At 55.5% G+C, this 26,437-nt stretch overlaps 3 protein-coding genes across 3 annotated transcripts in view; 2 read left to right on the top strand and 1 right to left on the bottom strand.

The window, feature by feature from the left end:
* The window catches only part of SLC39A4 (solute carrier family 39 member 4), a 39,678-nt gene extending 21,690 nt beyond the window's left edge, over positions 1-17,988 (bottom strand). Inside the window, exons 1-4 of the mRNA XM_069956833.1 lie at positions 17,705-17,988; positions 12,257-12,508; positions 4,491-4,680; positions 1,079-1,446 (exon numbers count right to left, since the gene is read on the bottom strand). Of these exons, the coding sequence (XP_069812934.1) occupies positions 1,079-1,446; positions 4,491-4,680; positions 12,257-12,508; positions 17,705-17,890 (996 nt within the window). The 5' untranslated portion in view covers positions 17,891-17,988. The remainder of the gene's footprint in view (positions 1-1,078; positions 1,447-4,490; positions 4,681-12,256; positions 12,509-17,704) is intronic.
* Positions 17,758-26,437, top strand: part of LOC138782912 (uncharacterized) — a 39,730-nt gene continuing 31,050 nt past the window's right edge. The window contains exon 1 of the mRNA XM_069956868.1: positions 17,758-18,128. The gene's annotated coding sequence lies outside the window, so the exon portion shown is untranslated. The remainder of the gene's footprint in view (positions 18,129-26,437) is intronic.
* LOC138782890 (uncharacterized) lies at positions 21,590-26,291 on the top strand. The gene is made up of 3 exons (XM_069956832.1): positions 21,590-22,102; positions 24,663-24,782; positions 25,696-26,291. The coding sequence occupies exons 2-3, from the start codon at positions 24,713-24,715 to the stop codon at positions 26,289-26,291; spliced, it is 666 nt and encodes a 221-aa protein (XP_069812933.1). The 5' UTR covers positions 21,590-22,102; positions 24,663-24,712.

Raw genomic sequence — 26,437 nt, 5'->3', positions numbered from 1 at the left:
TGGACACTGCACAGTATCACTTCCCTCCTCCTTCTCCTCCTCTGTGTATATGGACACTGCACAGTATCACTTCCCCCCTCCTCTGTGTATATGGACACTGCACAGTATCACTTCCCTCCTCCTCTGTGTATATGGACACTGCACAGTATCACTTCCCTCCTCCTCCTCTGTGTATATGGACACTGCACAGTATCACTTCCCTCCTCCTCTGTGTATATGGACACTGCACAGTATCACTTCCCTCCTCCTCCTCTATGTATATGGACACTGCACAGTATCACTTCCCTCCTCCTCTGTGTATATGGACACTGCACAGTATCACTTCCCTCCTCCTCCTCTGTGTATATGGACACTGCACAGTATCACTTCCCTCCTCCTCTGTGTATATGGACACTGCACAGTATCACTTCCCTCCTCCTCTGTGTATATGGACACTGCACAGTATCACTTCCCTCCTCCTCCTCTGTGTATATGGACACTGCACAGTATCACTTCCCTCCTCCTCTGTGTATATGGACACTGCACAGTATCACTTCCCTCCTCCTCCTCTGTGTATATGGACACTGCACAGTATCACTTCCCTCCTCCTCCTCTGTGTATATGGACACTGCACAGTATCACTTCCCTCCTCCTCTGTGTATATGGACACTGCACAGTATCACTTCCCTCCTCCTCTGTGTATATGGACACTGCACAGTATCACTTCCCCCCTCCTCCTCTGTGTATATGGACACTGCACAGTATCACTTCCCTCCTCCTCTGTGTATATGGACACTGCACAGTATCACTTCCCTCCTCCTCTGTGTATATGGACACTGCACAGTATCACTTCCCCCTCCTCTGTGTATATGGACACTGCACAGTATCACTTCCCTCCTCCTCCTCTGTGTATATGGACACTGCACAGTATCACTTCCCTCCTCCTCTGTGTATATGGACACTGCACAGTATCACTTTCCCTCCTCCTCTGTGTATATGGACACTGCACAGTATCACTTCCCTCCTCCTCTGTGTATATGGACACTGCACAGTATCACTTCCCTCCTCCTCTGTGTATATGGACACTGCACAGTATCACTTCCCTCCTCGTGTCCCCCCTGTATTGTACTGCGCTGCAGGATATGTTGGTGCTCTGCTGTATATGTGAAGGATGTGACTCCGGAGGACGCACCTCATCCCAGTGATGTATGTGTCCATCACCCTCACTCAAGCTCCGCCTACGTCTCTGAATTCCATCTGCCTGATTGGTGGCTTCTTCACTGTGGTCGGTGTCATGACTATGCTCATGATCGATCATGTGATCATGGTCGTGGCTGGTATCGTGGTCGTGGCTGGTATCGTGGTCGTGGCTGGTATCGTGGTCGTGGCTGGTATCGTGGTCGTGGCTGGTATCGTGGTCGTGATCTTCCTTCAGCAGTTTTAGCTTTATCATGAGGTTGCTAAATTCTAAAATGAGATGAACAATAAAGTAAATAGGCTTTGTAAAAGGGAGAAAAAAGCTCTACTAGTGGCATCTATTAATGATGTGGACAGGCTCTGGTGGTGAGGGGTGATGGAGTGAACAGGCTCTGGTGGTGAGGGGGTGATGGAGAGAACAGGCTCTGGTGGTGAGGGGTGATGGAGTGAACAGGCTCTGGTGGTGAGGGGGTGATGGAGAGAACAGGCTTTGGTGGTGAGGGGTGATGGAGTGAACAGGCTCTGGTGGTGAGGGGGTGATGGAGAGAACAGGCTCTGGTGGTGAGGGGTGATGGAGTGAACAGGCTCTGGTGGTGGTGAGGGGGTGATGGAGTGAACAGGCTCTGGTGGTGAGGGGTGATGGAGTGAACAGGCTCTGGTGGTGAGGGGTGATGGAGTGAACAGGCTCTGGTGGTGAGGGGTGATGGAGTGAACAGGCTCTGGTGGTGAGGGGTGATGGAGTGAACAGGCTCTGGTGGTGAGGGGTGATGGAGTGATGGAGTGATGGAGTGAACAGGCTCTGGTGGTGGTGAGGGGGTGATGGAGTGAACAGGCTCTGGTGGTGAGGGGTGATGGAGTGAACAGGCTCTGGTGGTGAGGGGTGATGGAGTGAACAGGCTCTGGTGGTGAGGGGTGATGGAGTGATGGAGTGAACAGGCTCTGGTGGTGAGGGGTGATGGAGTGATGGAGTGATGGAGTGAACAGGCTCTGGTGGTGAGGGGTGATGGAGTGAACAGGCTCTGGTGGTGAGGGGTTATGTAGTGAACAGGCTCTGGTGGTGAGGGGTGATGGAGCGAACAGGCTCTGGTGGTGAGGGGTGATTAAGTGAACAGGCTCTGGTGGTGGTGAGGGGTAATGGAGTGAACAGGCTCTGATGGTCAGGGGGTGATGAAGTGAACAGGCTGTGGTGGTGGTGAGGGGTGATGGAGTGAACAGACTCTGGTGGTAAGGGGGTGATGGAGTGAACAGGCTCTGGTGGTGAGGGGTGATGGAGTGATCAGGCTCTGGTGGTGGTGAGGGGTAATGGAGTGAACAGGCTCTGGTGCTCAGAGGGTGATGGAGTGAACAGGCTCTGGTGGTGGTGAGGGGTAATGGAGTGAACAGGCTTTGGTGGTCAGGGGTGATGGAGTGAACAGGCTCTGGTGGTGGTGAGGTGGTGATGGAGTGAACAGGCCTTTGTGGTCAGGGGGGATGGAGTAAACAGGCTCTGGTGGTGAGGGGTGATGGAGTAAAAGGCTCTGGTGGTGGTGAGCTGGTGATGGAGTGAACAGGGTCTGGTGGTGAGGGGGTGATGGAGTGAACCGGCTCTGGTGGTGAGGGGGTGATGGAGTGAACCGGCTCTGGTGGTGAGGAGTGATGGAGTGAACAGGCTCTGGTGGTGAGGGGTGATGGAGTGAACAGGCTCTGGTGGTCAAGGGATGATGGAGTGAACAGGCTGTGGTGGTGGTGAGGGGTGATAGAGTGAACAGGCTCTGGTGGTGGTGGTGAGGAGGAGGAGGTGATGGAGTGAACAGGCTCTGGTGGTGAGGGGGTGATGGAGTGAACAGGCTCTGGTGGTGAGGGGGTGATGGAGAGAACAGGCTCTGGTGGTCATGAGGGGTAATGGAGTGAACAGGCTCTGGTGGTGAGGGGTGATGGAGTGAACAGGCTCTGGTGGTGGTGAGGAGGAGGTGATGGAGTGAACAGGCTCTGGTGGTGAGGGGGTGATGGAGTGAAGAGGCTCTGGTGGTGAGGGGGAGATGGAGTGAACAGGCTCTGGTGGTGAGGGGGTAATGGAGTGAACAGGCTCTGGTGGTGAGGGGGTGATGGAGTGAACAGGCTCTGGTGGTGAGGGGGAGATGGAGTGAACAGGCTCTGGTGGTGAGGGGGAGATGGAGTGAACAGGCTCTGATGGTGAGGGGTGATGGAGTAAAAAGGCTCTGGTGGTGGTGAGGGGTGATGGAGTGAACAGGCTCTGGTGTTGAGGGGTGATGGAGTGAACAGGCTCTGGTGGTGAAGGGTAATGGAGTGAACAGCCACTGGTGGCGAGGGGTGATTGAGTGAACAGGCTCTGGTGGTGGTATGGAGGTGATGGAGTGAACAGGCTCTGGTGGTGGTGAGGGGTGATGGAGTGAACAGGCTCTGGTGGTGAGGGGAGATGGAGTGAACAGGCTCTGGTGGTCATGAGGGGTAATGGAGTGAACAGACTCTGATGGTGAGGGGTGATGGAGTGCTCAGGCTCTGGTGGTGGTGAGGGGTGATGGAGTGAACAGGCTCTGGTGGTGGTGAGGGGTGATGGAATGAACAGGCTCTGGTGGTGGTGAGGGGTGATGGAGTGAACAGGCTCTGGTGGTGAGGGGGTGATGGAGTGAACAGGCTCTGGTGGTGAGGGGGTGATGGAGTAAACAGGCTCTGGTGGTGAGGGGGTGATGGAGTGAACAGGCTCTGGTGGTGAGGGGGTGATGGAGTGATCAGGCTCTGGTGGTGAGGGGGTGATGGAGTAAACAGGCTCTGGTGGTGAGGGGGTGATGGAGTAAACAGGCTCTGGTGGTGAGGGGGTGATGGAGTGAACAGGCTCTGGTGGTGAGGGGGTGATGGAGTGAACAGGCTCTGGTGGTGGTGAGGGGTGATGGAGTGATCAGGCTCTGGTGGTGGTGAGGGGTAATGGAGTGAACAGGCTCTGGTGGTCAGAGGGTGATGGAGTGAACAGGCTCTGGTGGTGGTGAGGGGTGATGGAGTGAACAGGCTCTGGTGGTGGTGAGGTGGTGATGGGCTGAACAGGCCTTTGTGGTCAGGGGGGATGGTGTGAACAGGCTCGGTGGTGAGGGGTGATTGAGTGAACAGGCTCTGGTGGTGGTGAGGGGTGATGGAGTGAACAGGCTCTGGTGGGTGTATAGAAATAAATAGAAAGAAATACATTGATTAGATACACTGGGGGTGGGGCTATAGGGATTAGATACACTGGGGGTGGGGCTATAGGGATTGGATACACTAGGGTGGGGCTATAGGGATTGGATACACTGGGGGTGGGGCTATAGGGATACAGGTTTTCTTGCCTGTTATGTTGAGGTTGCTGCCTCCATATGGTTTGTAGATATAGTTGATGAAGTAATTGGGGGGCGGCAGGAGGGTCAGGCAGGAGCCCTCCAGCACCACCGCCAGCACAGCTTCCTCGATCAGGGGGGCCACGTGATCAGGATCGGCCGTCATGTTCAGGATGTCGTCCGCGTTCACACACGTCCCAACCTGAAAATCAAGATTTATTATAAAGCAGAGAAAACCCTGAATCCAGTCATTCTGCTCTGTCCCCCCCCCCAGCTCACCAAATACCCCCTACCCTTAGGTGTGAGGACCCTCATCACACTGACCATACTGCCCCTAGGTGACCTACTGACCTCTATGTGACCTACTGACCATACTGCCCTATGTGACCTACTGACCCCTCACACTGACCATACTGCCCCATGTGACCTACTGACCTCTATGTGACCTACTGACCCCTCACACTGACCATACTGCCCCATGTGACCTACTGACCTCTATGTGACCTACTGACCCCTCACACTGACCATACTGCCCCATGTGACCTACTGACCTCTATGTGACCTACTGACCATACTGCCCTATGTGACCTACTGACCCCTCACACTCACCATACTGCCCCATATGACCTACTGACCTATCACCCACTGTTGGTCCTGCCAAATGATGACATCCATGGGACTGCACCCAACTTCTCTGACTACAAATGTCTGGCTTTACATGACCTCCGCCCCTTCATATCAACCCCCTGCCCCTCCGCATTCACCCCTCCCTCGTCTCCTTCCCATCTCCTCACCCCTCCCTCGTCTCCTTCCCATCTCCTCACCCCTCCCTCGTCTCCTCCCCATCTCCTCACCTTTCCCTCGTCTCCTTCCCATCTCCTCACCTCTCCCTCGTCTCCTCCCCATCTCCTCACCTTTCCCTCGTCTCCTCCCCATATCCTCACCCCTCCCTCGTCTCCTCCCCATCTCCTCACCCCTCCCTCCTCTCCTCCCCATCTCCTCACCCCTCCCTCCTCTCCTCCCCATCTCCTCACCCCTCCCTCCTCTCCTCCCCATCTCCTCACCCCTCCCTCCTCTCCTCCCCATCTCCTCACCCCTCCCTCGTCTCCTCCCCATATCCTCACCCCTCCCTCGTCTCCTCCCCATCTCCTCACCCCTCCCTCTTCTCCTCCCCATCTCCTCACCCCTCCCTCCTCTCCTCCCCATCTCCTCACCCCTCCCTCCTCTCCTCCCCATCTCCTCACCCCTCCCTCGTCTCCTCCCCATATCCTCACCCCTCCCTCGTCTCCTCCCCATCTCCTCACCCCTCCCTCGTCTCCTCCCCATCTCCTCACCCCTCCCTCGTCACCTCCCCATCTCCTCACCCCTACCTCGTAACCCCCCCATATCCTCACCCCTCCCCCATCACCCCTCCCTCGTAACCCCCCATATCCTCACCCCTCCCCCATCACCTCCCCATCTCCTCACTCCTCCCTCGTAACCCCCTCATCTCCTCACCCCTCCCCCATCACCTCCCCATCTCCTCACCCCTCCCTCGTCTCCTTCCCATCTCCTCACCCCTCCCTCGTCTCCTTCCCATCTCCTCACCCCTCCCTTGTCTCCTCCCCATCTCCTCACCCCTCCCTCATCTCCTCCCCATCTCCTCACCCCTCCCTCCTCTCCTTCCCATCTCCTCACCCCTCCCTCCTCTCCTCCCCATTTCCTCACCCCTCCCCGTAACCTCTCCATCTCCTCACCCCTCCCTCGTCCCCTCCCCTTCTCCTCACTCCTCCCCTGTCACCTCCCCATATCCTCACCCCTCCCTCGTCACCTCCCCATCTCCTCACCCCTCCCCCGTCACCTCCCCATCTCCTCACCCCTCCCTCGTCCCCTCCCCTTCTCCTCACTCCTCCCCTGTCACCTCCCCATATCCTCACCCCTCCCTCGTCTCCTCCCCATCTCCTCACCCCTCCCCCGTCACCTCCCCATCTCCTTACCCCTCCCCCGTCTCCTCCTCTCCATATCCTCACCCCTCCCTCGTCTCCTTCCCATCTCCTCACCCCTCCCTCGTCATCTCCCCATCTCCTCACCTCTCCCTCGTCACCTCCCCATCTCCTCACCCCTCCCTCGTAACCCCCCATATCCTCACCCCTCCACCATCACCTCCCCATCTCCTCACTCCTCCCTCGTAACCCCCCAACTCCTCACCCCTCCCCCATCACCTCCCCATCTCCTCACCCCTCCCTCGTCTCCTTCCCATCTCCTCACCCCTCCCTCGTCTCCTTCCCATCTCCTCACCCCTCCCTCGTCTCCTTCCCATCTCCTCACCCCTCCCTCCTCTCTTCCCCATCTCCTCACTCCTCCCTCGTCTCCTCCCCATCTCCTCACCCCTCCCTCCTCTCCTCCCCATCTCCTCACCCCTCCCTCGTCTCCTCCCCATATCCTCACCCCTCCCTCGTCTCCTCCCCATCTCCTCACCCCTCCCTCGTCTCCTCCCCATCTCCTCACCCCTCCCTCGTCTCCTTCCCATCTCCTCAGCCCTCCCTCGTCACCTCCCCATCTCCTCACCCCTACCTCGTAACCCCCGCATATCCTCACCCCTCCCCCATCACCCCTCCCTCGTAACCCCCCATATCCTCACCCCTCCCCCATCACCTCCCCATCTCCTCACTCCTCCCTCGTAACCCCCCCATCTCCTCACCCCTCCCCCATCACCTCCCCATCTCCTCACCCCTCCCTCGTCTCCTTCCCATCTCCTCACCCCTCCCTCGTCTCCTTCCCATCTCCTCACCCCTCCCTTGTCTCCTCCCCATCTCCTCCCCCCTCCCTCGTCACCTCCCCATCTCCTCACCCCTACCTCGTAACCCCCCCATATCCTCACCCCTCCCCATCACCTCCCCATCTCCTCACCCCTCCCTCGTAACCCCCCATATCCTCCCCCCTCCCCCATCACCTCCCCATCTCCTCACCCCTCCCTCGTAACCCCCCCATCTCCTCACCCCTCCCCCATCACCTCCCCATCTCCTTACCCCTCCCTCGTCACCTCCCCATCTCCTCACCCCTCCCTCATCTCCTCCCCATCTCCTCACCCCTCCCTCCTCTCCTTCCCATCTCCTCACCCCTCCCTCCTCTCCTCCCCATTTCCTCACCCCTCCCCGTCACCTCCCCATCTCCTCACCCCTCCTACGTCACCTCCCCATCTCCTCACCCCTCCCACGTCACCTCCCCATCTCCTCACCCCTCCCCTGTCACCTCCCCATCTCCTCACCCCTCCCTCGTCCCCTCCCCTTCTCCTCACTCCTCCCCCGTCACCTCCCCATCTCCTCACCCCTCCCTCGTCACCTCCCCATATCCTCACCCCTCCCCCGTCACCTCCCCATCTCCTCACCCCTCCCTCGTCTCCTCCCCATCTGCTCACCTCTCTCTCGTCTCCTCCCCATCTCCTCACCCCTCCCTAATAACCACCTCATCTCCACTTATCCTCACGCCTCCCTCTTCTCCTCCCCATCTCCTCACCCCTCCCTAATCACCTCCCCATCTCCTCACCCCTCCCTAATCACCACCCCATTTCCTCACCTCTCCCTCGTCACCTCCCCATATCCTCCCCCGCCACCTCCCCATCTCCTCACCCCTCCCTCGTCCCCTCCCCATCTCCTCACCCCTCCCTCCTCCCTCGTCCCCTCCCCATCTCCTCACCCCTCCCCTTCTCCTCACCCCTCCCTCGTCCCCTCCCCATCTCCTCACCCCTCCCTCGTCCCCTCCCCATCTCCTCACCCCTCCCTCGTCCCCTCCCCTTCTCCTCACTCCTACCTTCTCCCCTCCCCATCTCCTCACCCCTCCCCCGTCACCTCCCCATCTCCTCACCCCTCCCCCGTCACCTCCCCATCTCCTCACCCCTCCCTCGTCCCCTCCCCATCTCCTCACCCCTCCCTCGTCCCCTCCCCATCTCCTCACCCCTCCCTCGTCCCCTCCCCATCTCCTCACCCCTCCCTCGTCCCCTCCCCATCTCCTCACCCCTCCCTCGTCCCCTCCCCTTCTCCTCACTCCTACCTTCTCCCCTCCCCATCTCCTCACCCCTCCCCCGTCACCTCCCCATCTCCTCACCCCTCCCTCGTCCCCTCCCCCTCACTCCTCCCCCGTCACCTCCCCATCTCCTCACCCCTCCCTCGTCACCTCCCCATATCCTCACCCCTCCCCCGTCACCTCCCCATATCCTCACCCCTCCCTCGTCTCCTCCCCATCTCCTCACCCCTCCCTCGTCTCCTCCCCATCTCCTCACCCCTCCCTCGTCTCCTCTCCATCTCCTCACCCCTCCCTCGTCTCCTCCCCATCTCCTCACCTCTCCCTCGTCTCCTCCCCATCTCCTCACCCCTCCCTAATCACCACCTCATCTCCACTTATCCTCACGCCTCCCTCGTCTCCTCCCCATCTCCTCACCCCTCCCTAATCACCTCCCCATCTCCTCACCCCTCCCTAATCACCACCCTATCTCCTCACCTCTCCCTAGTCACCTCCCCATATCCTCCCCCGCCACCTCCCCATCTCCTCACCCCTCCCTCGTCCCCTCCCCATCTCCTCACCCCTCCCTCGTCCCCTCCCCATCTCCTCACCCCTCCCTCGTCACCTCCCCTTCTCCTCACTCCTCCCTCGTCCCCTCCCCTTCTCCTCACCCCTCCCTCGTCCCCTCCTCATCTCCTCACCCCTCCCTCCTCCCTCGTCCCCTCCCCATCTCCTCACCCCTCCCTCGTCCCCTCCCCATCTCCTCACCCCTCCCTCGTCCCCTCTCTTTCTCCTCACTCCTACCTCGTCCCCTCCCCATCTCCTCACCCCTCCCTCGTCCCCTCCCCATCTCCTCACCCCTCCCTCGTCCCCTCCCCATCTCCTCACCCCTCCCTCGTCCCCTCCCCATCTCCTCACCCCTCCCTCGTCCCCTCCCCATCTCCTCACCCCTCCCTCGTTCCCTCCCCTTCTCCTCACTCGTCCCCTCCCCATCTCCTCACCCCTCCCTCGTCACCTCCCCTTCTCCTCAACCCTCCCTCGTCTCCTCACCTTCTCCCCACCCCTCCCTCGTCACCTCCCCATCTCCTCACCCCTTTCTCCAATAGCAAAGCTACCATGAAGGCAGGGAAGGCGACTGCTCTGGGGCCCCTGCAGGAAGGGGGCCCAAGAAAGCCTGCTCTGCCTTCATGGTAAGTACTGTATGCCACTGACAGCCGACCACTGTACCCCGCTCTCCCAGGGGTCCAGAGAGGAAGAGGGACCCGCCACTGCACTGTTCAGCCCCCTCACTGTAGTGCCGGGTGAGCGGGCTGAACATCAAAAGGAGAGGAACAGAGGAGCAGGAGCTGCCAGGTCCTGCATGGCACAGGAGAGGGATGAAGGACCTTATGATCACATGACCCAAAGGTCCTCAATACTTCGATGTGAAGATCAGCCCCGACTACAGGAGGAGGAGGAGGGGGAAGCCTGGGAGCTGTAAGTGCTGTGTATGTGTGTCAGTGAGTGTACATATGTATCTGTGGGTATATGTATATGTCAGTGTGTGTATATATGTATCTGTGTATGTGTGTCAGTGTGTGTACATATGTATCTGTGTATATATGTATATGTCAGTGTGTGTATATATGTATCTGTGTGTGTGTGTCAGTGTGTGTACATATGTATTTGTGTATATATGTATATGTCAGTGTGGGTATATATGTATCTGTGTATGTTTGTCAGTGTGTATACATATGTATCTGTGGGTATATGTATATGTCATTATGTGTATCTGTGGATATATGTGTGTGTGTATGTCAGTAGTGTCTGTACCACTGGTGTATATGTGTGTGTTTGTGTATGTCAGTAGTGTCTCAAGTGATTGACAGGTTTGCTCCCAAAGATGTTCTGCAGCAGCTTCTATTAATGCTGGGCTCTAATAAAAGAACCCCCCACTAATATCTGCTGCATTTTCTTTTATTTCTGGTTGAGTATTTCTTATTACACTGAGATGATTTCCCTGTGTACAGTCTATTCATGGTGTATACATCAGCACTAGTGTCATCACATTACAGCGTATATATGTGTGTATGTCAGTGGTGTATCTGTATATGTGCGTCATTGTCTGTGTTTGGCAGTAGGGGGGTAGGGGAGCGTACAGGATTCATGGGGCCCCATACAGTTTTATGCTATGGGGCCCCATGAATCCTAGCTACACCCCTGCCTCCCTTGTCACCTCCCCATCTCCTCACCCCTCCCTCGTCTCCTCCCCATCTCCTCACCCCTCGCTCGTCACCTCCCCATCTCCACACCTCTCCCTCGTCACCTCCCCATCTCCACACCTCTCCCTCGTCACCTCCCCATCTCCTCACCCCTCGCTCGTCACCTCCACATCTCCTCACCCCTCCCTCGTCTCCTCCCCATCTCCTCACCCCTCCGTCGTCACCTCCCCATCTCCTCACCTCTCCCTCATCTCCTCCCCATATCCTCACCCCTCCCTCGTCACCTCCCCATCTCCTCACCTCTCCCTTGTCTCCTCCCCATCTCCTCACCCCTCCCTCGTCACCTCCCCATCTCCTCACCATCTCCTCACGCCTCCCTCGTCTCCTCTCCATCTCCTCACCCCTCCCTCGTCTCCTCCCCATCTCCTCACCTCTCCCTCGTCACCTCCCCATATCCTCACCCCTCCCTCATCTCCTCCCCATCTCCTCACCTCTCCCTCGTCTCCTCTCCATATCCTCACCCCTCCCTCATCTCCTCCCCATATTCTCACCCCTCCCTCGTCACCTCCCCATCTCCTCACCTCTCCCTCGTCTCCTCTCCATATCCTCACCTCTCCCTCGTCTCCTCTCCACATCCTCACCCCTCCCTCGTCTCCTCTCCATATCCTCACCCCTCCCTCGTCTCCTCTCCATATCCTCACCCCTCCCTCATCTCCTCCCCATATCCTGACCCCTCCCTCATCTCCTCCCTATATCCTCACCTCTCCCTCGTCTCCTCCCCATATTCTCACCCCTCCCTCATCTCCTCCCCATCTCCTCACCCCTCCCTCATCTCCTCCCCATCCCCTCACCTCTCCCTCGTCTCCTCTCCATATCCTCACCCCTCCCTCATCTCCTCCCCATATCCTCACCCCTCCCTCATCACCTCCCCATCTCCTCACCCCTCCGTCGTCTCCTCTCCATATCCTCACCCCTCCCTCATCTCCTCCCCATATTCTCACCCCTCCCTCGTCACCTCCCCATCTCCTCACCTCTCCCTCGTCTCCTCTCCATATCCTCACCTCTCCCTCGTCTCCTCTCCACATCCTCACCCCTCCCTCGTCTCCTCTCCATATCCTCACCCCTCCCTCGTCTCCTCTCCATATCCTCACCCCTCCCTCATCTCCTCCCCATATCCTGACCCCTCCCTCATCTCCTCCCTATATCCTCACCTCTCCCTCGTCTCCTCCCCATATTCTCACCCCTCCCTCATCTCCTCCCCATCTCCTCACCCCTCCCTCATCTCCTCCCCATCCCCTCACCTCTCCCTCGTCTCCTCTCCATATCCTCACCCCTCCCTCATCTCCTCCCCATATCCTCACCCCTCCCTCATCACCTCCCCATCTCCTCACCCCTCCGTCGTCTCCTCTCCATATCCTCACCCCTCCCTCATCTCCTCCCCATATCCTCACCCCTCCCTCGTCTCCTCCCCATATCCTCACCCCTCCCTCATCTCCTCCACATCTCCTCACCATCTCCTCCTTTGTCTCCTCACCTCTCCCTCGTCTCCTCCCCATCTCCTCCCTCGTCCCCTCCTCCTCTGCCCTCTTGGTTCCTTACCTGATCTTTCGGTAAGGGATGGTATTGGGGCAGGATGGCAGCTATAATATAGAGCGTTGCCTCCACACTGTCTGGATTGTTCTCGGGCAGCATGCTTTTCAGCCATTTTTCCTCTTTGATGGCTCCACAGGTTAATGATGGGTTGGAGACGTAGCTCAGCAGACCTCCAGACAGAGTCGCATACCCCTCCGCATCCAGCTGGGAATCTGGGGATTTTCTCAGTGAATTAAACAAGATGGATGGCGACAGACACTGTGGAAAGAAGAAAAGTCTAAAGGAAACGTGCAATGAAGATGCTCCTGGCCTTATAGATTCCCTAGGACCGAGCCGGACAGAAAAGGAGGACCCCGACCTGATTCGGCATTATCTGTAGAATAACCCTAACGCTAAGCCTGCTGAAGACTAAACCTGACTATAACCCTGCTGAAGACTAACCCTAACTATAAACCTGCTGAAGACTAACCCTAACTATATCCCTGCTGCAGGATAACCGTAACAATATCCCTGCTAAAGACTAACCCTGACTATATCTCTGCTGAAGGCTAAGCCTAACTATAACCCTGCTGAAGGCTAAGCCTAACTATAACCCTGCTGCAGGATAACCGTAACAATATCCCTGCTAAAGACTAACCCTGACTATATCCCTGCTGAAGGCTAAGCCTAACTATATTTGAAGACTAACCCTAACTATATCCCTGCTGAAGACTAACCATAACTATATTTGAAGACTAACCCTAACTATATCCCTGCTGAAGACTAACCCTAACTAGATCCCTGTTGAAGACTAACCCTAACTATATCCCTGCTGAAGACTAACCCTAACTATATCCCTGCTGAAGACTAAACCTAACTATAACCCTGCTGAAGAATAACCCTTTTTATATCTCTGCTGAAGACTAACCCTGACTATATCCCTGCTGAAGACTAACCCTGACTATATCCCTGCTGAAGACTAACCCTAACTATATCCCTACTGAAGACGAAGCCTAACTATATCCCTACTGAAGACAAACCCTAACTATATCCCTACTGAAGACAAACCCTAACTATAATCCTGCTGAAGACTAACCCTGACTATATCCCTGCTGAAGACTAACCCTAACTATATCTGAAGACTAACCCTAACTATATCCCTGCTGAAGACGAAGCCTACCTATAACCCTGCTGAAGAATAACAAGACGGTTCTGTATACGTATCCCTCTAGTATATAATCTACAGGTTATTACAGGGTGATGGATCCCAGACTCTCCTGCACTATTATTATCACACTGTATAATTCTCATTCAGACGGTAATAACAACTCCAGAAACCTCATGTCCTATAGCGGGACCCTCACCCTATATATCTGTCCTATAGCAGGACCCTCACCCTATATATCTGTCCTATAGCGGGACCCTCACCCTATATATCTGTCCTATAGCGGGACCCTCACCCTATATATCTGTACTATAGCGGGACCCTCACCCTATATATCTGTCCTATAGCAGGACCCTCACCCTATATATCTGTCCTATAGCAGGACCCTCACCCTATATATCTGTCCTATAGCAGGACCCTCACCCTATATATCTGTACTATACGGGACCCTCACCCTATATATCTGTCCTATAGCAGGACCCTCACCCTATATATCTGTACTATAGCGGGACCCTCACCCTATATATCTGTCCTATAGCGGGACCCTCACCCTATATATCTGTCCTATAGCGGGACCCTCACCCTATATCACCGTCCTATAGCGGGACCCTCACCCTATATATCTGTCCTATAGCGGGACCCTCACCCTATATATCTGTCCTATAGTGGGACCCTCACCCTATATATCTGTCCTATAGCGGGACCCTCACCCTATATCACTGTCCTATAGCAGGACCCTCACCCTATATATCTGTCCTATAGCGGGACCCTCACCCTATATATCTGTCCTATAGCGGGACCCTCACCCTATATATCTGTACTATAGCGGGACCCTCACCCTATATATCTGTCCTATAGCGGGACCCTCACCCTATATATCTGTCCTATATCAGGACCCTCACCCTATATATCTGTCCTATAGCGGGACCCTCACCCTATATATCTGTCCTATAGCGGGACCCTCACCCTATATATCTGTCCTATAGCGGGACCCTCACCCTATATATCTGTACTATAGCGGGACCCTCACCCTATATATCTGTACTATAGCGGGACCCTCACCCTATATATCTGTCCTATAGCAGGACCCTCACCCTATATATCTGTCCTATAGCAGGACCCTCACCCTATATATCTGTCCTATAGCGGGACCCTCACCCTATATATCTGTCCTATAGCGGGACCCTCACCCTATATATCTGTCCTATAGCGGGACCCTCACCCTATATATCTGTCCTATAGCGGGACCATCACCCTATATATCTGTCCTATAGCAGGACCCTCACCCTATATATCTGTCCTATAGCGGGACCCTCACCCTATATATCTGTCCTATAGCAGGACCCTCACCCTATATATCTGTCCTATAGCGGGACCGTCACCCTATATATCTGTCCTATAGCAGGACCCTCACCCTATATATCTGTCCTATAGCAGGACCCTCACCCTATATATCTGTCCTATAGCGGGACCCTCACCCTATATATCTGTCCTATAGCAGGACCCTCACCCTATATATCTGTCCTATAGCGGGACCCTCACCCTATATATCTGTCCTATAGCGGGACCCTCACCCTATATATCTGTCCTATAGCAGGACCCTCACCCTATATATCTGTCCTATAGCGGGACCCTCACCCTATATATCTGTCCTTTAGCAGGACCCTCACCCTATATATCTGTCCTATAGCGGGACCCTCACCCTATATATCTGTCCTATAGCGGGACCCTCACCCTATATATCTGTACTATAGCGGGACCCTCACCCTATATATCTGTCCTATAGCGGGACCCTCACCCTATATATCTGTCCTATAGCGGGACCCTCACCCTATATATCTGTCCTATAGCGGGACCCTCACCCTATATATCTGTCCTATAGCGGGACCCTCACCCTATATATCTGTCCTATAGCAGGACCCTCACCCTATATATCTGTCCTATAGCAGGACCCTCACCCTATATATCTGTCCTATAGCAGGACCCTCACCCTATATCACCGTCCTATAGCGGGACCCTCACCCTATATATCTGTCCTATAGCGGGACCCTCACCCTATATCACCGTCCTATAGCGGGACCCTCACCCTATATATCTGTCCTATAGCAGGACCCTCACCCTATATATCTGTCCTATAGCGGGACCCTCACCCTATATATCTGTCCTATATCAGGACCCTCACCCTATATATCTGTACTATAGCAGGACCCTCACCCTATATATCTGTCCTATAGCGGGACCCTCACCCTATATATCTGTCCTATAGCAGGACCCTCACCCTATATATCTGTCCTATAGCGGGACCCTCACCCTATATATCTGTCCTATAGCAGGACCCTCACCCTATATATCTGTCCTATAGCGGGACCCTCATCCTATATATCTGTCCTATAGCGGGACCCTCACCCTATATATCTGTCCTATAGCGGGACCCTCACCCTATATATCTGTCCTATAGCGGGACCCTCACCCTATATATCTGTCCTATAGCGGGACCCTCACCCTATATATCTGTCCTATAGCGGGACCCTCACCCTATATATCTGTCCTATAGCGGGACCCTCACCCTATATATCTGTCCTATAGCGGGACCCTCACCCTATATATCTGTACTATAGCGGGACCCTCACCCTATATATCTGTACTATAGCGGGACCCTCACCCTATATATCTGTCCTATAGCGGGACCCTCACCCTATATATCTGTCCTATAGCGGGACCCTCACCCTATATATCTGTACTATAGCGGGACCCTCACCCTATATATCTGTCCTATAGCGGGACCCTCACCCTATATATCTGTCCTATAGCGGGACCCTCACCCTATATATCTGTACTATAGCGGGACCCTCACCCTATATATCTGTCCTATAGCGGGACCCTCACCCTATATATCTGTCCTATAGCGGGACCCTCACCCTATATATCTGTCCTATAGCGGGACCCTCACCCTATATATCTGTCCTATAGCGGGACCCTCACCCTATATATCTGTCCTATAGCGGGACCCTCACTCTATATATCTGTCCTATAGCGGGACCCTCACCCTATATATCTGTCCTATAGCGGGACCCTCACCCTATATAACTGTCCTATAGCGGGACCCTCACCCTATATATCTGTCCTATAGCGGGACCCTCACCCTATATATCTGTCCTATAGCGGGACCCTCACCCTATATATCTGTCCTGAAGCGGGACCCTCACCCTATATCACTGTCCTATAGCGGGACCCTCACCCTATATATCTGTCCTATAGCGGGACCCTCACCCTATATATCTGTCCTGAAGCGGGACCCTCACCCTATATCACTGTCCTATAGCGGGACCCTCACCCTATATATCTGTCCTATAGCGGGACCCTCACCCTATATATCTGTCCTATAGCGGGACCCTCACCCTATATATCTGTACTATAGCGGGACCCTCACCCTATATATCTGTCCTATAGCGGGACCCTCACCCTATATATCTGTCCTATAGCAGGACCCTCACCCTATATATCTGTCCTATAGCAGGACCCTCACCCTATATATCTGTCCTATAGCAGGACCCTCACCCTATATATCTGTCCTATAGCGGGACCCTCACCCGATATATCTGCACTATAGCGGGACCCTCACCCTATATATCTGCACTATAGCGGGACCCTCACCCTATATATCTGTCCTATAGCGGGACCCTCACCCTATATATCTGTACTATAGCGGGACCCTCACCCTGTACCACGCTCCTATAGCGGGACCCTCACCCTATATATCTGTACTATAGCGGGACCCTCACCCTATATATCTGTCCTATAGCGGGACCCTCACCCTATATATCTGTCCTATAGCGGGACCCTCACCCTATATAACTGTCCTATAGCGGGACCCTCACCCTATATATCTGTCCTATAGCGGGACCCTCACCCTATATATCTGTCCTATAGCGGGACCCTCACCCTATATATCTGTCCTGAAGCGGGACCCTCACCCTATATCACTGTCCTATAGCGGGACCCTCACCCTATATATCTGTCCTATAGCGGGACCCTCACCCTATATATCTGTCCTGAAGCGGGACCCTCACCCTATATCACTGTCCTATAGCGGGACCCTCACCCTATATATCTGTCCTATAGCGGGACCCTCACCCTATATATCTGCACTATAGCGGGACCCTCACCCTATATATCTGCACTATAGCGGGACCCTCACCCTATATATCTGTACTATAGCGGGACCCTCACCCTGTACCACGCTCCTATAGACAGTGAGTGTGCCGGGCGCGGCGCTCGCCCTTTGCTCCCTTTGCACGCGCCCCGCTCACCTTTTCACACGACACGTTGGGGCACTGCACACGCTCCTCCAGACGCTTTATAAGATGGGTGACGGCGGTGAGGTTGAGAGCAGACTGCCCCGGGGACAGCAGGCTCAGCACTCTCTGGAAGGGGCTCTGCTGATCAGCGGCTGTGCACAGGATCAGTAGTGCCAGGCACGGCCACAGTACGGACATGGCTGATGGTGCCAGCAGAGACCGCTACCTCCAGCTCCTGGTGACAGAGTGCAGGGAGAAACCCGCCGGCTCCTCTCCATGTTCCTGGCCTGCAGCCTGATTGGACGCAGCACAGAGACTGTCACCATCGCCTCCTCCCTTCCTGCTGCGTACACAGAACGAGTCTGACTAGTGCTCCGCGACTATTAACCCTTATATCACAGACTCCGCACCAGGACCCATCCATCTGCTGCAGGGGGTCAGTGATGATGTGTATACACGGGGGGTCAGTGATGATGTATATACACGGGGGGGGGGTCAGTGATGATGTGTATACACGGGGGGGGGTGTCACTGATGATGTGTATACACGGGGGGGTCAGTGATGATGTGTATATACACGGGGGTGTCAGTGATGATGTATATACACGGGGGGGTCAGTGATGATGTATATACACGGGGTGGTCAGTGATGATGTGTATACACGGGGGTCAGTGATGATGTATATACACGGGGGGGGGGGGGGTCACTGATGATGTGTATACACGGGGTGGTCAGTGATGATGTGTATACACGGGGGTCAGTGATGATGTATATACACGGGGGGGTCAGTGATGATGTGTATACACGGGGGTCAGTGATGATGTATATACACGGGGGGGGCAGTGATGATGTGTATACACGGGGGGGTCAGTGATGATGTATATACACGGGGGGGGGTCAGTGATGATGTGTATACACGGGGGGGGTCAGTGATGATATGTATACACGGGGGGTCTCTGATGATGTGTATACACGGGGGGGTCACTGATGATGTGAATATACGGGGGGGGGGGTCAGTGATGATGTGTATACACGGGGGGGGGGGTCAGTGATGATGTGTATACACGGGGGGTGGGGATCAGTGATGATGTGTATACACGGGGGGTCAGTGATAATGTGTATACACGGGGGGGGGATCACTGATGATGTGTATATACAGGGGGGGTCACTGATGATGTGTATACACGGGGTGTCAGTGATGATGTGTATACACGGGGGGGGATCACTGATGATGTGTATACACGGGGGGGGGGGTCACTGATGATGTATATACACGGGGGGGGTCAGTGATGATGTGTATACACGGGGGGGGGGGGGGTCAGTGATGATGTGTATACACAGGGGGGGTCAGTGATGATGTATATACACGGGGGGGCAGTGATGATGTGTATACACGGGGGTCAGTGATGATGTATATACACGGGGGGGGGGGGTCAGTGATGATGTGTATACACGGGGGGGGGGTCACTGATGATGTGTATACACGGGGGGGGGATCACTGATGATGTGTATACAGGGGGGGTCAGTGATGATGTATATACACGGGGGGGGGTCAGTGATGATGTGTATACACGGGGGGGGGGGGGTCAGTGATGATGTGTATACACGGGGGGTCTCTGATGATGTATACACGGGGGGGGGGTCACTGATGATGTGAATATACGGGGGGGGGGTCACTGATGATGTATATACAGGGGGGGGGGGGCAGTGATGATGTGTATACACGGGGGGATCACTGATGATGTGTATATACAGGGGAAGGTCACTGATGATGTGTATATACGGGGGGGTCAGTGATGATGTGTATATACAGGGGAAGGTCACTGATGATGTGTATATACGGGGGGGTGTCACTGAAGATGTATATACACAGGGGGGTCAATGATAATGTGTATACATGGTGGGGGACACTGATGATGTGTGTACACGGGGGGGGGGGGGGTGAGTGATGATGTGTATACACGGGGGGGGTCAGTGATGATGTGTATACACGGGGGGGGGGCAGTGATGATGTATATACATGGGGGGGGTCAGTGATAATGTGTATACACGGGGGGGGCAGTGATGATGTGTATACACGGGGGGGGGCAGTGATGATGTGTATACACGGGGGGGGTCAGTGATGATGTGTATACACGGGGGGGGGGGGTCAGTGATGATGTGTATACACGGGGGGGGGCAGTGATGATGTGTATACACGGGGGGGGGGGGGGGTCAGTGATGATGTGTATACACGGGGGGGGGGCAGTGATGATGTGTATACACGGGGGGGGTCAGTGATGATGTGTATACACGGGGGGGGGCAGTGATGATGTGTATACACGGGGGGGGGCAGTGATGATGTGTATACACGGGGGTCAGTGATGATGTGTATACACGGGGGTCAGTGATGATGTATATACGGGGGGGTGTCACTGAAGATGTATATACACAGGGGGGTCAGTGATGATGTGTATACACGGGGGGGGGCAGTGATGATGTGTATACACGGGGGGTGGGGATCAGTGATGATGTGTATACACGGGGGGTCAGTGATAATGTGTATACACGGGGGGGGGGATCACTGATAATGTGCATACACGGGGGGTCAGTGATGATGTGTATACACGGGGGGGCAGTGATGATGTATATACACGGGGGGGGGGTCAGTGATGATGTGTATACACGGGGGGGGTTAGTGATGATGTGTATATACGGGGGGTCACTGATGATGTGTATACACAGGGGGGTCAGTGATGATGTGTATACAAGGGGGGGGGGTGACTGATGATGTGTATACACGGGGGGGGGTCAGTGATAATGTGTATACACGGGGGGGGGTCAGTGATAATGTGTATACATGGGGGGTCAGCAGTGTCGGACTGGAGTGCCTTGGCCCACCAGGGGAAATCATTCTTGGGGCCCACCCTTCTGCCACCGCACTTATCTATGGTAACATTAATAAGGGTCCATTAACATGGGGTGATATGGGGCAGCATAGGGCTGCAAATGATGGCTAATCAGCAGGGCAGGTGATGTGCAGCCGACAGCAAAGATCTTAGCCGCACAAAAGATCAAATCAGCCGACTATGGGGCATTTGCTGGCATGTCAGCCAATCTCTGGCACTTTTACATGGGCCGATCATCGGCTGAATAGACTTCCTAGGAGCACTTGTTACCGATTATTGGCCGGTGTAATTCGGCTATAAGACAATTTTTTGTATGATAACGCTGTATACTTAGATACAAGTCATACAGCTACCAATAACACCAGTATACAAAGAGCAAATATCCCCACACATATTACCGCTATATAGTAACTGACCAAATCCTGTCTATCAAGACCGATATTACCAATAAACCAGTATACAGGAGGGAAATAGTATCACCATACATATTACCGCTATACTGTTACTGACCAAATCCTGTATACAGGAGGGCCGGAGCAGGGCCGCAGGAGTATGTGGAGGCCCGCATGACTGGGGTTTGTAGGAGGCACGCAAGGGACGTAAAGGGGGGGGGGCGGAGCTTAGTTGATAAAGAAGGGGGGTTTGGGCGGCAAGTCATTCGGCGGGAAGGATCCAGAGCAGTAGGACCTCCTGCGGTTACCTCTCCTGCGATGGCCGACGTCACAGACCTCCTGGAGCGGCTCGGGGCTGCTGCTGGCAACACCGATGCGGCCTGGCTGCAGGAGAGATTGCGGGAACTCCTGGATGAGGTTCGGTCCGTGTCCCGGTCCCCTGTCCTCTTCACCTCCACCGCTCTCCCTCTCAGCGCTCTCCCTCACTCTCCTCCCCCTCCTTCCTCCTCTCCACCATCCCCCCCTCCCGCCCAGGCAGCGCGGCGCGGCACCCGCCGCACGCGACCTCCTGCTCGTCTGAGCCCGGAGCAGGAGGCCCTTAGATCCAGGCGGCGCCAGCGGAGCCCCTCCAGGGACCCTCCGGGCCGGGTCCTGCGGCCTACAGCCTCCGGCAGGAATCCGTGAGGAATCCGCAGAGGCGGCCCGGGTCCACGGCACGGCGCAGGTCTCCCCCCGGCAGGGGGGCGGGGCCTGGGCCTGCTTCGTCTTCAGTCCCCAGCGTCCCCACGGCGGCGCGCCCCGGCGATGCTCCGGTCGGGCCGCCGGCTTTCCCACATGGATCTCCCCCTAGCAGTGCTCGTCCAGGCGGGCCCCGGTCCCGGGTCTCCAGCGTGGTGGTGGATGTGAGTGGGGTGCCAGGCCAGGCAGCCACCCAACAACGGCCACAGTCGGTGGCTCGCGGTTCCCAGGCGGACCTTGCTGCGGCAGCTGGTCGGCCTGACTCTAGCTGCTCCTCGTGCCGGGGGTGTGGGGAATCCAGGCAGTCGGCCTCCTTGGGGGTTCCAGGACGGAGTGACCATCAGTTGGATGCTTCACAGCCGGCTGGTGGGCCCACAGCACCTACGCAGCCTGGTGAGTGTGTGTCTTTGTCTTATCCCTTTCCACCGATATTAATGTCGCAGGGTGTAGAGGTTAGGTCCCCAGCGGGTTCCCCGGCCCCCCTCTGCTAGTGGGTTGGGGGAGGGGGTGGGCGGATATGGGGACAGTATTAGTGAGCTGTTGGGTAGCGTTCGTGAGCTGTTGACCCGCTGTGGGTCGGGAGCGGGGCAGGGTAGGGGGGTGTCCCCGGTATCTGCATGGGTCCGGGAACAGAGGGACGTAGGGGCCGGTGTGGTGGGAGAGAGTCGGAGCGGGGTGGTCCCTAGCAGCAGCGGGGTGGCGGTGTCGGTGCAGACTGAGCAGGAGAAGGAGGAGCAGGTACGGTTGGATGATAGAGCTAAAGGGGAGGTTTACGTCTGCTTCGAGGGACCGTTGGGGTCTCACTTGAAGAAGGATATTCGTGAAAAAATATGGAAGGACGAATATGTGGAAATATTTTCGCTCCTTCCTCTTGAGAAATTTAACTTAGACAGGGGCAAAAAGGAGGATAGCAAGAAGGAAGAAGAGGAGAAGAGGAGGTGGCGATTGATTCCCCAGATATTTAGTAATTGGCTGCAGGCGTTCGCCATTTTGGCGAGCGTCATAGGGGAAAAGGCGCCGGAACATTGTTCTGCCCTTTTCTGTTATTTGGACGCCATTGGGGAGGCTCATCGTACGTACGGCGGCCAGGCTTGGCTCCGGTACGATGAGCAATTCAGACAGCGAAAGGCAATTAGGCCAAGTATTAGATGGGACCACAAGGATATAGGCCTTTGGCTCCGGGTTATGGCCCCGACACGGTATGGGACCCCCTTTCAGGGTGGGGCCGGCGCGGCCGGCCAGACGGGTGGCTCGGGGTCGTTCTCCCAGCCCGGACAGCAGGGGGGGCAGAAGTCAGGTGTGTGCTGGCAGTTTAATGAAGGCCAGTGTAAATGGGGTTACAGCTGCCGTTTTAAACATGCCTGTTCCATCTGCAACGGGAACACTCATGGGTCCCCAAAGTGTTTTAAAAGGGGGCGGGGTAGGGGGTCAGAGCCAGGTAATACCCAAGGGGGTGACGCCGGTGAACCTACCCGCGATGCTCCCCCATCTAAATAGATTTCCCGACAGGCAGAAGGCGGAGCTGTTAATTACTGGTTTTCGTGATGGTTTTGTTATCCCCCCTCCATCCCATCATGTCCCGTCTTCATTACAAAACCTTAAGTCGGCGTACCAGTATCCCTGGGTGGTCAGTGAGAAGTTAGCAAAGGAGGTGGCCCTGGGGAGAATGGCTGGCCCGTATGCCTCTCCTCCTATGGTAGGCTTGATAGTTTCCCCCTTGGGAGTGGTGCCCAAGAGGGAACCTAACAAATTCAGGCTCATTCATCACCTGTCACACCCTAGGGGATGTTCGGTTAATGACGGTATAGACTCGGACTTGTGCTCCGTGGTCTATACCTCGTTTGATGCGGCGTTGAAATGGGTCAGGGTCTACGGGAGGGGAGCGTTGCTGGCGAAGACAGATGTTGAGTCGGCCTTCCGGCTTTTACCGGTGCATCCTGAGAGTGTCCGGCTGCTGGGATGCCATTGGGACGGTGCATACTTTGTGGATCGATGCCTGCCCATGGGATGTTCCATCTCATGTGCGTATTTCGAGGCCTTTAGTACATTTCTGGAGTGGGTGGTGAGGGACGTGGCCGGGGTCGCGTCCCTTATCCACTACCTGGATGATTTCTTATGCATCGGTCCTTCTGGCTCCCCCATCTGCCGGTCATTGTTGGGTACTGTGGAATGGGTAGCCAGTTCTTTTGGTGTCCCTTTAGCGCCGGACAAGACGGAGGGCCCCTCAACTGAGCTGTCTTTTTTGGGAATCACGATTGATTCCGCAGCATTGGAATGCAGGCTGCCGGAGGACAAACTCCAGGCCTTGCGGCAGGAGATCGGACAGATGTCCGGTCGGAGGAAGGTACAGTTGAGGGAATTGCAGTCCCTCTTAGGGAAGTTGAACTTTGCCTGCAGAATTATCCCTATGGGGAGGGTGTTCTGCCGGAGGATGGCGGCCGCCACGTCCGGTATAACGGCTCCTCATCATTATGTTCGCCTTACTAGGGAACATAGGGATGATTTGGGGGTGTGGTCTTCCTTTTTAGAGAAGTACAATGGGAGATCCCTGGTAATGTCGGAGGTCATGGATAGTGCTGACTTCGACCTCTTTACGAATGCGGGGGGGAGCGGAGGTTTTGGTGCTTACTGCCAAGGGCAGTGGTGCGTTGCACAATGGCCACCCGGATGGGTCGGCTCAGCTTTAGGGCGGAACCTGGCCTTCCTAGAACTGTTCCCCATTGTGGTCTCAGTGTTCCTCTGGGGGGAGAAGTTTAGGAATAGGAAGGTTAGGTTTCATTGCGATAACATGGCAGTAGTGGCAGCCATTAATAATTTGACTGCGTCATCTCCTCCAGTGGTTCGGCTGCTTCGTTGTTTGGTGTTGGAATGCCTGAAGTTGAATGCTTGGGTGGTTGCGGTACACGTGCCGGGAGTCCTTAATTCAATTGCCGATTCTCTTTCCCGCTCACAGTTTGTCCGCTTTCGGGAGCTGGCGCCGGAGGCAGAGACCCAGGGGCTGGAATGTCCGGGACATCTATGGGAGCTGGGCTTCGAGCGGCAGGGCACTTGATTCAGGCTTCCCTGGCTACGGGTACGTGGACGTCCTACACGTCAACATGGGAGCTGTGGGAAGGTTGGTGTGCGGCTTTGGGGGAGGTGAAGTCTGATGAGGATTGGGGGCTGGCTCTGCTGTGTTGGTTGGGGGATATGTCTGTTTCGGGGTGGTCAGTGGCTAGAATGAATAGGGTGTTGTCAGGGTTGGCTTTTGGTCTTAAGCTGCGGAGTTACAAGGATGTGACGAAGGATTTCCTGGTGGTGCAGGCGGCTAAGGGTTTTCGGAAGTGTCTCGGGATGCGCGGCGGCCGGTTTGTTTTCAGTTGTTGGAGCGGTTGGGGGAGCAGACTGGACGCGTCTGTAGTTCTGTTTATGAAGGGGTGCTATTTAGATTGGCCTTTTCGTTGGCGTTTTTCGGGGCCTTGCGGATTGGTGAACTGGTGGCTCCGAGTGGAAAGCGGGTTGGGGGTTTGCTGAGAGAGGACGTGGTGTTGCATCCGCATGGGGTGGAATTCTGGATCCGTAAATCAAAAACTGATCAGGGCGGCACGGGTCGTCGGGTTTGGTTGGGCGAGATATTGGGTTCGGATATGTGTCCGTTGCGGTGCTTGAGGGCATTTGTGGGGTTGCGTCCGGCTGGGGTGCCCCCATTGTTATGCCATGCGGATGGGGCATACTTGTCCCGCTACCAGTTCACGGTGGTTTTTAGACGTTGTTTGGCGGAATTGGGGCTGGAGGCGTCGCGGTTTGCCCCTCATTCCTTTAGAATTGGGGCGGCTACTGAGGCCACCGGATGGGGTCTGGGAGCTGATGTAGTTAAGAGGATTGGGCGTTGGGAATCTGAGCGGTTTAAGTCTTATGTGCGGCCGCACTTAGTTTGAGAATGGGGGAATTGTATGGTTGGGGGGGTCTAAGGGTTTTTTTGTCATGTTTTCTTTCTCTCGTTGCAGTTAGAGCTCCTTGCCTGGTGTGGATATTTGGCCATTCATATGTGGCCAGAGGGGCCCGGCGTGCGGATGTGCGTCCGAACGGGAGGCAACTCGGGTTCTCGAGAGATGTTGCGGTACTACGGTGGCTGGGTTTTAGTGGTATGGTTTGGAGCAGAGTTTTGCCCGAGTTGCAGCGCTTTGTGGGGTTAGATAGAGTTCCCAATGTGTTGGTGCTCCACGTTGGGGGCAACGATCTGGGAGTGCAGCCTATGCGGGAGTTGGTTCGGGATATTAAGAATGACCTTTTTAGGATCTGGACCCAATACCCGGGCCTGATCACAGTCTGGTCCGATATTGTACCTCGGTCAACGTGGCGCACAGCGAGATCGGTGGAGAGGCTTAATAAGGCCAGGATAAAGGTGAACAGGGCGGTGTCTGGTTTTGTTATCCGGAACGGGGGGGTGGCTGTGCGGCATGTTGATCTGGAGTCGAGGGGTGAGGAGTATTGGATACGGGATGGTGTGCATCTCAATGCAGTGGGTATGGATCTATGGGCGTTGGCTTTGCAAGAGGGTGTGGAGAGGGCCTTGGGGGTTTGGGGTAACTCGCATGCTTGAGGGGGTCAAGGCCTGCTCGCTGTGGCGGGGGGGGTCCTTGTAGTTGGAGGTAAATTGGCGGGGGGATGGGGGGATCAGCCTGGGTATGACCCTCCTCCTCATTTCTGAAGTTGAATAAAAGGGTGGTCTGGCGCAGTTGGACTCTT

This window comes from Dendropsophus ebraccatus, chromosome 2, assembly GCF_027789765.1.
Source record: "Dendropsophus ebraccatus isolate aDenEbr1 chromosome 2, aDenEbr1.pat, whole genome shotgun sequence".
Classification (NCBI taxonomy): Eukaryota; Metazoa; Chordata; class Amphibia; order Anura; family Hylidae; genus Dendropsophus; species Dendropsophus ebraccatus.
Note: the sequence above shows the minus strand (reverse complement) of the source record. Positions and strands in the feature narration are given on the sequence as shown.

Coding starts and splice junctions, on each gene's coding strand:
- LOC138782890 (XM_069956832.1), top strand. CDS start 24,713: ATGTCCGGGACATCTATGGGAGCTGGGCTTCGAGCGGCAGGGCACTTG. Junction 24,783..25,695: donor TCAGGCTTCCCTGGCTACGG/GTACGTGGACGT, acceptor CTCTCGTTGCAG/TTAGAGCTCCTTGCCTGGTG.